This window comes from Pleurodeles waltl, chromosome 6 (assembly GCF_031143425.1).
Source record: "Pleurodeles waltl isolate 20211129_DDA chromosome 6, aPleWal1.hap1.20221129, whole genome shotgun sequence".
In the NCBI taxonomy this organism is placed as follows: Eukaryota; Metazoa; Chordata; class Amphibia; order Caudata; family Salamandridae; genus Pleurodeles; species Pleurodeles waltl.
In genome coordinates, this window is record NC_090445.1 from 490300184 (window position 1) to 490313531 (window position 13348).

Sequence of the window (13348 nt, forward strand, 5' to 3'; positions counted from 1 at the left end):
TCAAGATTTCCTCCCGAAGTGTCTTGAGATCAACAAAAAAGCTGTGATCTCACCAGACTTCAATCTGCCTTCTTACAGACTTTAAATAAACTCACAACTTTAGTATATAATAAGATTTGAACACAAAAATTAACATAGTTACACATACTAGAGCTTTCGGCAGCAATTTGTTTTTACTGCAACACATCAAGCTATTATTCAGTTTTTTGCCTATGTTCCCTAAATGCCACCTTGGGCTCTCATACTGTATTAGAGGCCTACAACCATGTCAGGCTCAGTTAAAAGAAACACTATCATGCAATTTCTAGAGTCCTTGAGTTTCTGTAACACAGATATAGCCCTAAAAACAATATGAAGCCAATATACATGAGCGGTTTTGCATAACCAATAAGCTTGCTTTAATATGCTAAGCGGGCAAAAACAGGCATGCACAAATGGGCTCATGAATGCCTGTGCATGCATTAGCCTACTGAAGCCAGGCATATACTGTTTATGCCAGTGTTTGTTAAAGCACCAGTTGTGTCTCAAAACGTTGTGCACTGGACCCACTGCAGGCAGCTATTGCTTACCATCTCCGTTGGTGTCGATTTTATCAAACACCATGTCCGTGAATTCCTCAGCCGTCATTTCGTCATTACATCTGTTAATTGCTCTTATAGCCTGAAAATACATAAAACAGTTATTATTGACACAGAGTCAGCAAAGGGATCGATGCAAATATCAAAGTCACTCAACCCCTCCTTCGCGTGCAAGCACCTGTATCCAGCCTCGACCGATAAGCCACCAGAGGTCTGCATGCTGCGACTTGTAGACTGTTGCTTGTAACAAGAAAATTGAAATTGCAAGCTGCAGCGTTCAGAGTCAAGTTGGATAAGTTGGTAACTTTGCATTGCCTGTAAACAAGCATGATGTTAGAGCAGAGCAGGATTGCCCAGTCGGGAGCTCAGACAATTGACTCGCTGGCACCGTTTAAAGGCAAGAGGGTGTGGGACAAAGTCAGGTCACGCGGGGGGGCTCCTGGCGTGGCTGATGGTATCCCAGCCCTACTGCTTTTCATTCAAAGAGGGCCTCTGACGAATAATTGACAAGATATTTTCAAACCGTATCATTCTTGTCTATGCAGCATATTTTAAAGCACCTGGCTTTATGTATTTATATCACCAGTGGCGGCTGCTGTGAAATAATATTGGGCGGGGAAGTGCCATCGCACTGGATGCTGCCTTCGGGTGGGAGCGCCGTAATTCCAAGTGTATTCTGATTTTTTTTTTAAACCCGCTGCAGCGTTCCTTGCCTCCATCTATTTTTCAGCCAGCTATAAAAATGTCAAGATAACTCTTTGACTAATGTTCTTATTGGAGAGAGAAAGAGTTCTGTCTAGTGGAAGTTTTGACTCGTGGTATGGTAATGCAGAGGTGTACTACGTCTGCTGCAAAGAACATGTACTATGCAAATCACAAAGTGCATGTAATGTACAAATGTTAGAGTGTTACTGCTTTTGTGAGCGAGATCCTTTTGTTACTTCCAGTTTGTAAGTTAAAATCCTAATATAGAACAGTAAGCTATTAACTTTCATCAAAGAGCTGCACGCAAACAGCAAGGTATTATGAGCATTATGATTTTGTCCCCAGACTTTCATTATCCTAATGTTTCAAAAAGAGTTAATTTGGGTAGAAATCAATTCTTATTATTAAAGAGAACCCCCAACCATGGTGTTACATTTGAAATTATGAGTTTGTGCTTCTCCAGAGAAAGTACTCAAACTATACTGCCTACCAGTATGGATGACCTTTAACTCCTACACCTTGTAGTCCTCTGTCTTATGGAACATTTCCTATACACTGATTTACACATGAAGGATTGATTGTCTCTGTGCTTGGACACCCTTCCTTACACTGGTATGGGTGATGCTATAAAACTAATTAAATGCATCTGAGAGTGTGGGTATGGAGACTTGAGTGGCTCTATTAAAGGGTGGTAGTGAGGGAATCCCTGGCAGAGGTGGTCATTGGGGGCACCTACAATCATTGTCGCGCTGGGCACCACCAGCACTAAAGCCAGACCTGGGGCAGCACAGGGGACAGCGCAGGGGGAAGCCCGGGGGAGAAAAGGAAGAAAAATAATAAAATACCTCTTACTTGGAGGCTGATGCTTTGGTGCTCTTGTGTTCCTCTGCTCCTCTTAACTCCCGGCATTCCATGCACAGACTTCCAGGCTCCCTAAACCAACCCAGACGCTGCTCTCATTCTGGTAATACCCAGCATTAGAGAAGCGATGGGATTTGTCTGAGCGGTCTGGTTTGACGCTCAGTCAGGCCCTGGGAGCCTGTGTCTGTTCTCCACTGGGCTGTGCAGCACAGCTCAGGTGGAGAGATCTAAGTGTGCATCGGTTTGGCCGTCCTAAGATGGCTAGGCAAACCGACATGCGCACTTGCAGCAGTGCTCACCACTTCCCCCTGACTCTCGTCAATTAGGATGGTTTGGCCATGCTCTGTTCGAGACTCGGCTCAGCAAGTTCAATAAAATGATAATAATATGTTTTATTATCATTTTATTTTCCATGTTTTCACTGCTGAGAGAGCAATGGGGCGATGCTTTTCTGCCTTAACAGAGGAGCCGCTGTTGTCTAACACTGTAAGGAAAACCTGCTGTCCTGCCTTTCAAATGTGCATTTATACAGTGAGATAGTGAGTTTTTCCACTGCTGAAAAGTGACACCTGCCCTTTGAAAACCACCTATCTAGTCAACTGCTAAAAAGGTTGAAGTTAAAATAGTTTAGGCATAGTTGCCATCATCGCAAGAGAAACATCCTTTCATTAACAAAGATGCCACCTGGACCTATGGCTTTAAGTGGGACAGAAAGGGGGTGGAATGGTGCTCTAAAGGGGCATGGCTTACACATTGTAAACTAAATTTCTGTGATTTTTATAATGTGCCACCTGACCGGTATTTTGATTCACATCTGAGCTTTCTGTTATTGCATCCAGAAATAATGACACACCAGCTGACATACACTTAACATGAGCTAGAACTATTGGTCTTGTCAATGTTTGTTAGCAGTTTAAGATACATGAGTAACAATAATGATTTGATTGCAATTAATGTAGAAATATTGAAAATATTTCAATTCTGAAATTGATAGACTATGAATTAAACGGTACTGAGGCATATGGAAGAAGTGATCTTCAGAGTTACTCAATCACTCTGGTTCTGTTCACTCTGTTAGACATGCACTCCCTTTTTGTCTCCACATTTTGTTCATCTGCATATCTTACACCCCATCTCTTTCCTCCTCAGCGTAGTCTTTTTACTCTCTCCTGAATGCACTTAGTGACATGTCCACTTCATCACCCCACTAAACACACAAAGCACTCATTCAACAGTAAGCACTGCATTTTCTTTTACTTTTACCGTTAATATTTGACAACTCATTCACACAATTTTGAACAGAATCACAACTGCAACTGGAATACATAATCACTTCTCCAAGCGCTCTGCAGAGAGGCCAAGAACTGGATCACCATCTATTCTTAGTATCTTTATGATCCACTGACAGCCACTATGAGAAACTTGAACTTGCCTACACAAGAGTAATATGCTACCCGGAAACAAAATACAGAAACACAACATCCTGGAGATAGCTAACACTTTTGTAGAATGCATGATTAAGTAAACCATGTGAAATATAAACAAGAACTAGATCCCTAACATGGACTACCTTAACATGTTTTACCTTCATTGTTCAGAAATCGGATCAATATTTTTGTATATTTATATTTAAGGACATGAATACAGGACACGACAGGGGCCAGTTTCAATCTCCGTTTTTAATTGCTGAGATGGGGAAATACCGGGCCCACTTAAAGCCCTCCCTGGTCCCAGCTAACACTTCTTACTACCAAGTACGCAGTGTTCCTCTGAAGTTACACCTCGGGACACCACAGGAACCTCAAAGGCTCACAAGCAGTGGCGTGGGAAGTAAGTGTGCAGGAGTTCAGATTAGAAGTAACAAGAGGATTTAAGCATTACTCTTTAAGCAATTAATGTACATTCCATTGCAAACTCTCTCATGATGGGAAATTTCGCTTGAAAAAGCGCTACAAATTATTTTTACTGCGGAGAGCTGTGCTTACTCCTTTCTCAAACCTCATGTTTAGGATATGTTGTAACTTAGGACAATCCTGCTGGGGTAAATGTGAAAGGGGAGGGTCACAGTATTCCATAGGTTTGCCAACACAGGTGCACACACAAAACACATACATCAAATGTGCTTGCTTTACAAAGCAAATACAAACACCTACAAAAATGTGTATCGACAGCATGGAGAGTACAGTCAAGGCATTAAAGTTAGGTTTTGTCAATTGCCACCAGCCCCTATCTGAAAACTGCTTTAATTAAACTTCTCAGAAGGAGCGCCAGCAGGGACACCATACCAGGAATAGACTGCTGTCCAGTGCCTTTCTTTGAAAGAAAGTTAGTTTGAAAGAAAGCATAGCTGCAAAGCGATTCTACTGCCTACTGGGATAACCTGAGGAGGCATTTAACCAATAGAACACTGCATTCTGGGCGTGTAGTTTAACGAGTTACACTATGGGCCTCATTATGAGTTTGGCTCTTTGTGTTGGAAGACCGCCACTCCGGTTTTCCACCCGCAGGCCCTATCATGAGTTTCCCGCTGGGCCAGCGACCAGAAACAGCGTTTCCGCCCGCTGGTCCAGCAGGAAACTCACCACAACATTGATGCCGGCTCGTAATTGAGTCGGCGGCAATGGTGCAGTAAAACAGGTGCAACAGCACCCGTTGTGCTTTTCACTGCCTGTGAATCAGGCAGCAAAAAGCACAACGTGGCTGTCTATGGGGGACCCTGCACAGTTCATGCCAAGTGCATGGCAGTGCAGGGACTCCGATGGGGCCCCCAGCACCCCATCTCTGCCAGCCTTTGCATGGCGGTGGAACTGCCTTGCGAAATCTGGCGGAGACGGGACCAGTAATCCCCTGGTGGATTAAGACCACTGGCACTGCAAGGTCATCAGCCGACCTAAAAGTGGCAGTGCCAGCGGTCCGACCGGGTCGCTTTTGCCACGGTTGTCATGTGGAGGTTGGACCGCCACTTTGGCAACGGTCCGACTGCCACGACGAGTGTGGCAGTCTTAAGACCACCATACTCGTAATGAGGGGCTATGTGTGTTTAAACATCCCAGCAGATCAAATACAAATTGTTAAAAACTCAGGACAGCCTGATGCTGTAACAGGGACACTTGGCAGCTATGAGGTTGTGGTGGAGTTTACCTCCCAAATAATCGATGCCATGAATGGGTCCACTCGCATAATTTCCGATTGCTAACATTAAGGATATTTCTGAGCTGTCATACAAACTTTTTTTTAACTTGTTGCTCCTGTGTTTTTGCACCAGTGCCCCTTTTCCTCCAACATGTGTTGCAGTGTACTTTCTGCCCCAATACCTCATCTATGATGCAAATACTTTCAGAGATTCACTGACTTTCATGATCATTTCCTGCCATTTAATGTGTAGCATTCAAAGTCCTCAGGTACCAAATATGACATGAAATGGTTAACAGTCACACTGGAAACTAAGAAGAAAATCCCATTCTTCTTTTTAATGAACCACAGTACTGTACTTTGGAGAGTGATGATAATTTTTGGTCAGGAAGATTAGACACTGTGCCTCAGAGGCTTGGGCATCAAATGAGGCTTGTGGAGGTAACATCTGCTACTGCTTGTTTGTACTTTGTTAGTGGTGGCAGTACCTTTGCTAGTCCCGGGCTCTTGCATCAAGAAGAGTGTTGTGAACAGAAAGTAAAAAACACAAAAAAGAGGGTACAGAGGTGATCTACACAAAGGATAATTCTAGTCCACTTGATAAGGAGCCCTTGTGGGTTTTAAAATTTGCTCTCACCCACTAAATAGTGGCATACTTCATCATAGGGCATGCTACAATGCTCAGATGCAGACCAACATCCTGATCAGAGCAAAGGAGTATTATCTGAGGTTCTTTTCATCTCTTTAACAGGGATCTGCTTTACAGCAAGATTTAAAATGGTCTGTGTGGGTAACCACTCTAACTTTATTTTAATCCACCCTGACAGGGTTAAAAACTCAATATTGGGGTGAACCTCAGGAAATTACTGCCCCCCTCTCTGCTTAATCAACATGTTTCGGCCTTTCCTCTGCCCATCCGGGTCACAAGGCCTTCTTCAGGATTTTAGAGCCGCCTCCCCTCTTTTATGCAATAACTCCCCTCATTACCTATTCAAAAATGATGGGTCTGGTTATTATAGCTATTCCAGTTCCACTTTATAACATCTCGGAAGTTCCTGTAGGAAAAGGGAATTTACAATGAGAACTTACATCAAATCACACCCACTCCAGATTCAGGAAAACACAAAATAGTGTGTAGTTCAGTCTCATGCTTGACTCATTGCAACCAAAGTGCTCAGAGAGTGTTAGTGGTGAGACACGTTCCCTCAGGTGACTCCATGTCCATATCACTCATCTTACCTGAGTTTCACAAAAGTTTCTCCAATACCGAGGAAGTAGTGGGAGCTTTGCCCTGTAGTCAAACTTTCTTGTAAACATATGAGAGCAATGTAGGAAGTTTCATTTATTAACACAAGGGAAAAGAAAACCTGGAGTGCGGCGGTGTTTAACATTGGCATCACGTTACATCAGGTGACAATTCAGCTGGCACATAGGGTTACGGAAGTATGAGAATGCAATACTTTTATATGAAAGCGGATAAGTATATGACAATGGAGTTTATAAACCAACTCATATTGGATAGATTTTCTAATGGTCTATGAGGACCTGCTGATGGAGAGATGCAGACCATTATCTTTTTGGAGTAGATTTACCCACTCAAAGTTGGCAGACATTTGAGTTCGTAGATGAATTAGTTATGCAGGCGGCACGTATTATCAGGTGAGAATGACGCCCATAGCAGAGAAAGCATAAATACCGGCTTATGACACACTGCCCTATAATCAACGGAGGGAAGTGAGTGGCTTGATGTGAGGTGTCCGATCCCTTGACAAAGTAAGTGGAGAAGGGGGGGAGCAATGTGATATTGTTACTTATTGGGGCCGGGCGGGACAAGACTGCTTGGACTGCTGTCTTTTAGTACCAGTGACCAGAAGGGGGTTGTATTTACTAGCATCCCTGGGTGCTATTTATGTTTTAAGCAAAGGGCCCACAATTTAAACACTAACGGCATACAATGAAAATATGCTGGGGGTTTGAGACATAGAAGAGTAGAAAGGAGGCTGCCTTTAAACAACCCAAGGTTTTGGATTTCCTCATGAAACCATGAGAGGATATCTGTGTGTTCTGGGTGAGTGTATGTATGTGAGAGTTAAGAACACGTGGAACAGTCCCAGTGAGAATGGAGTGGGGGTCACCTGATTGCTAGAAGATGCAATAAATGGTTAATTACCAGTGAGTGTAGAGGTAGAGCCATTATGAAATGCGAGAAGTAAAGAGGCAAGATGACAAAGAGCTGAGAGAAGGACCACAAGAGGGGAATTACACACAATCAATACGAGATAGAAAAGGCAATTTTATAATATACCAAGTGATGGCATGAAAACCGAGGGGGTACTAACTACATTCCTATCAGATTTTAGCAACAAAGTTTGACTACAGGGCGATGCTCCCACTACTTCCCCAGTTTTGGGGAAACTTTTGTAAAACTCGGGTAAGGCGAGTGATTTGGACATGGAGTCACCCGAGGGAATGTGCCTCATCACTAATGCTGTCTGGGCCCTTGGGTTACAATGGGTCAAGCATGAGACCGAACTACACACTATTTTGTGCTTTCCTGAGTCTGGAGTGGGTGTAATTTGAATTAAGTTCTCATTGTACATTCCCTTTTCCTACAGGAACTTCCGAGGTGTTACAAAGTGGAACCGGGATATTCAGAATAGCCAGACCCATCATTTACGAATGAGGGGAGTTATTGCGTAAAAGAGGTAAGGGATCTAAAATCCTGAAGAAGGCCTGGTAACCCAGATGGGCAGAAGAAGGGCTGAAACATGTGGATTTAAGCAGAGAGGGGGACAGGGCAGCAATTTCTAGAGGTTCCCCCAATACTGAGTTTTAACCCTGTCAGAGGGGACTAAAAATAAAGTCAGAGTAGGTACCCAACTAGACAGTTTAAATCTGACTCTGAGGTAGATCCCTGTTAATTAGAGGAGAGTAACCTCAGATAATACTCCTTTGCTTCGCTCAGGATGTTGGTCTGCACCTGAGCGTTGTAGCACGTCCTATGATGAAGCAGGCCACTATTTAGTGGGTGAGGGCAAATTTTAAAACTCACACGGGTTCCTTATCAAGTGGGTAAGAAAGACCCTTTGTATAAATCACCTCTGTGCCCTCTTTTTTGTGTGGTTTTGATATATGTTGGAATTTGAGGGCAGAGCGATACCTCTTATTTTGGATGATTGTAGTGAACAGAAAGTAGCCAGAGTTTTAAGGGGCCTGTTTACTTTAGTTTGATTCATCCTCCCTCAGTAGCACATGCGAGGTTGTTGAAGGTTAAGGGTGGGCCAATAGGTCAAACGTGAATTCATCAATGTCAGAGAAGTACCCTGGTAGATCAATGTTCATGTCCAGAGGCAAAGCATCCTTTTATCTAGAGACAAACAGAGTACTAGTCTATCACTTGTCACCACTTTGGAGCCACAGCTCCACAGAACATTGAGCATACAATGACCAAGCGTTCCGGATTTGCAGGGAAAGTCCTGGTTTCTCACCAGCTGTCCCAGCAGATTTAGGCAAATTGGCTGATGTCCTGTTTTTTTGGACAGAATCGATTGAAAACAGAGGGAAGCGTGTTTTTATGGGTTACAAAACAGAGCTAGTTGGCAACTGTTATAATAAAGCGATTTAATTAAAAAGTATCTTACTGGGTTTAAAAAAATGCATTTTCTATGTTCCTAGTGCCTCTTATGTGATTCTACGTTGACGAGCGCTATCATTCTGTTCTGCTCGGTTGGTGTAAAATGGTAGTCCTTCTTTTATTTTTGCGAATTGTTCAGGTTGTTTGTATTCAATATCTGGTCACCTTAATTGAGCAGTGCATCCTGTCACGTACCCTGCCCGTGAGGAGCTACGCCCTTAAGTTACCGCTACAGAGAACAAATCCACTGAGATGTTCTTTGCGACTTCTAAATCCACTTAGCTTGCTTAGTGGCTGTCATTGTAAGCCTCTCAAGCATTATGACGGTTACTTCCGGCAACCCTTTCTAAAGGCCAATGAAGCGACAGGTCCTTGAAGTCTGAGGTATCTTTCTATCTGCGAGTAAGCGGCATACTCCTATTTCGTTGGTTCGCCACGGCTCTTGTAGTGCTCTCTGAATCTAGTATTTGTGATGCCGTCAGGTTGATGTGCACCCCAAAACTGAAACCCCCAAAGTACACGATTGTAGGCACAGAGTGGCAGAGAAAACGTGTCTGCATGATGACACTGGAAAAACACTACAAGTGCCGTGTACATGACTGTACAAGAGAAGTACCGCACAGGAAGTTCCTGTAGCATTCCAAACACGCTGTGCCTCTTTCACATGTGACACATACGGTTTTCTCAGCCATTAGCATCGCTTTAAGAGTGTATTCAGTCATTATTAAGCTGCACGCAACGCTAAGGCTCCCAGTAGCATGGCAGAGACCAAATGTCGCTAATCACTATATGAGTCAGCGTCAACCCAGGCTCCGGCCCAACCAAAGCAGTCACAGAACGTGCCCACGTCACAGGCCAGGGCTTCCGCATGACTAGGCTCCAAGTCAAACAGGTTCCAAGGCGTCAGCGCTGGAATTAAAGCCCCAAATGATGAACACAAACCAGTCACCCTGGGAGAGTTCCGCAATGCAAACACGTGTGGGAAAGAGTTTCAGAACGGATATTATTATTGTCATTGTTATTATTATTAGTATTATGATGCATTGGACTGAGTTCGTGTAACCGAGACCTTTCATCCTGCCACCTGTGCAGTTTACACACTAACACACACAGACGCTTGCAGGTGATGTCCGAGGACACTGTGCATCATGTGGGTCCTACCAGCGTCAGGCTCAGTCAAGGGATGCACCCCCTGGTCGGCATCCACCTACACGCTCCATAAAGCGGGGGTGTTCGAGGTCGGTTTTACAGCAGTGTACACTGTCCCTGCTTGTGTCAGTGCATATTACTCTGTACGTGCGCCGCACAGAAACAGGGATGTACAGTCCTACATGCAAAGTAGCGTCGTCACACGACAAAACAAGCAGCAAGCAATGTCACCCTCGCTGCCTTTCCTGCAAGAAGGCCGGGCGCCTGCAAGAGCATAAGACGCCTCATAGTTCATTCAAGAATACCGACTTTACTGTGATTTTGATATTCTGTGGCAGGGAATGACATGTCGCATGTGTCTCAATAGAAGCAGCAAAATACATCTTTGTCGGGCCCAACCTTCCTGCAGGTGACGAAGCAAGGATACCACCACCCTCTACTCTGGGAACCTGCAGAGTGACGTAAGAAGTGTGCCGTAGGCACTAGCGCAAGCACGAAAAGTAGAGTCCTCTATCTCCTGATTAGGCGACAAGTGACATAATTAGGGTACTTTTGGACCATCATATTGATGAGCCCCAGTGCCACTGCTCCTGCTGCATAATGGCAGCCACACCCTCTTCCCACAGTAAAAGCAGGTGAAGGTGGCATTTCCTCCAGCACTCTGGGATTCTGCAGATCCTTCAAACTTCCTGCAGATGAAGCAGCGACGCCGACACTACCTCCTGCAGTGCGAGTCCCAGCAGAAACTCTGGGTTTACTGCAAGTAGATGCTACAAGGGAGTCATGCCCTCTTGCACTATGAAATCCTGCAGGAGCCCCAACCTTCCTGTACTGAAGAAAGCACGAATGACATAACACTTTGAGTTTGGAGATCCTGCAGGAACCCCAAGCTACCTGCAATAGGGACAGACCGAGTGACACAGTCACTGACACTGTCTCCTGCACGGTGATATCTTGCGCGATCTCCATTCTTCCTGCATGCGACAAACAATTTTCGGTGCGTCTGCAGTTATTTTGGGCACCACTAGGTGGAGCCAAGGCTGAACACTTCTCTTTATTTGGAACAGTCACTTCTCCGACTCCGGCACACATAATTCAGTGAAAAGCTACCTCCCTGCAGATTTTTGACATTCTGCAAACTCTTCCAGATATTGGAGAGTTCTGAAAAAAATCCTGTGGATTCCCCCACCTACCGAAATTTACAGTTTGGAGAAAGTGTGCAGACAAATAAGGATGGGCTAAAAATGGTGGCGGGGTGGACAGTATAAATCTAGGTTGACGAACCTGCATGCACTGAACGAGGGATTTTATGAAACTTGAAGCACAGCTGAATTGAGTAAAGGGATTGTGTGATGGTGTTCATTTCATTTTTATCCAGGCAGTTTGCGTTCCATAAAAGTATCAAAAGCAATTGTTATTACTAACAAATCGCAAACATTTTATTAGTCTCAGATTAATGAAATAGCCTGATCTGCAGGGGTTCGCGTCTATGACATGCAGTTAATTACCACATATCAGGAGTAAGTGGTTAACTCCATTAGTCATTTTACCAGGTAATCTTTCAATGTATACTTAGGGCTGTCAAACAGATACCATGATATTTTGGTTTCATACGTATGTTTAAATCACAGCAAACATTACTAAAAGTACATCTCCGTGGGTCTTGCACAAGGAGCTGAGAAGTAGGACCTTGACTCCCAACCGGAGAGTAGCAATCGTTGCTTATTTAACGATTTCATTCGTCCGAGTGATTCTGTTTCTGTACCTTTATAAAAAGTTGAAAAATTGCCTAAACACACACAAGTCTCAGCGCAGACATCAAAGAATAGAGACCAGGGATAGTGGTACACCTGTTAGGTAGTGCAAAGCCAGGATAACAGGGATCATGTTTGGTTTGGCGGATGAGAAGAATTGCATAATTCAGTGGCCTGTGGTAGAGGGCTGCTGACTGATGAATGCCAAAAGGCCTGCCCGAAAAAGGGCGGGCCTTCTGAGTGCCATGTGTCAGTCGTAGAAGACACAGAGATCCCAGGCGGGAAAGGAAGAATTGTGCCTGCTACACAGGAGCTAAAATCTTTGTTTGTCAGGGATATTTTTTGTTTTGTTTCTCATAAACAAGCTCTCCTAGTTAGAATTTTTTTCTGCGAAACAAATACGCGGCCTCAAGATGGCCAAAGATTTGCCAAAGATTTTTCACACAAGTTGTCCTGTGTGGTGGAGTATTTTCATCAAAAATGCTCGATCAACACTTGATTTCGTAGGCAAAGTGCAACCAGGATGGTGGAGGTGGAGCCTACACCACGCGAGTGGTTGGACGCTCTGGCCATCTAACCATAAATGTCTTCCTAAGTCCTCACTTTTCTAAATGAAAAACAAACACTGGCAAAGCCAATCGGTCTGCGATGTTTGCCAACCTTTTGGCTTTGTTGATGCTTGTTTTGATATGGTTTGAATAAAACGTTATTGTTGTGGGATCTGCTGATGTAAAATATACTTTTGGTCTCATAAAGCGCCTACTGCAATTGTAGTATTTGCCACTGAAGACTACTTTCTGTGTAGATGTGCTCCTTGGTAAAAGGCAGCATGCTCTCACTTACACTTAAATTAGCCAATGGCTGATGTGGGCTAACCCACTGCCCCATGCTGTATGCTGTAGTTGGCAAATGTAATTGGCACACCAACAGACCTATGGATTAAGAGAGCTGACCAAAAGCTCCTGTAAGCGTAATATATAAATCATTTTACTAAAATGAAAAAGTATTGGCTAACGCCAGACCTACAAAGGAAGTGTGTGCACAGTAACCAAATAAAAAAACTAAAGCAGAAAAATGAAACTGATCTTGCATTTGTGTCTGGAGAAAATATCTACATAGGACAAACTAACAATGAGTAATGTAGCAAATATTGGTCGTTAGGGTGCAGTAAGGCTGAAAAGATCGTAATGATGTTACTGCCAAGTGTAAGAAGAATATTCATGGTGGAAAGGCACTGGTAGGATTTAGAACTGTGTGGGCGGAAGGGCATGGGGAAGGGGACTTTGACACCTACACCGAACTGTGGGTATGCTTATAGACTGAATACACAGCTAGACCACAAACACAGCTAGAGAATAATAGAGAGCTGAATATGGACGGGGGGTCTCTGATATCATTCAGGACTGTTAACAATGAGTCACAATATTTGTGGGTTTTGATTCATATTGAGTAGAGGTATGGAATTCTCAGAAAATGAGACTTCAGATACTTACTAAGATTCAGGAGTGTTGGATCAGTTCTGATATTGACATAGA

At 43.8% G+C, this 13348-nt stretch overlaps 1 protein-coding gene across 1 annotated transcript in view; it reads right to left on the reverse strand.

The window, feature by feature from the left end:
• GUCA1A (guanylate cyclase activator 1A) overlaps positions 1-13348 on the reverse strand; it is a 78959-nt gene that overhangs the window by 28832 nt on the left and 36779 nt on the right. Inside the window, exon 3 of the mRNA XM_069238640.1 lies at positions 570-660. Coding sequence (XP_069094741.1) covers positions 570-660 — 91 coding nt within the window. The remainder of the gene's footprint in view (positions 1-569; positions 661-13348) is intronic.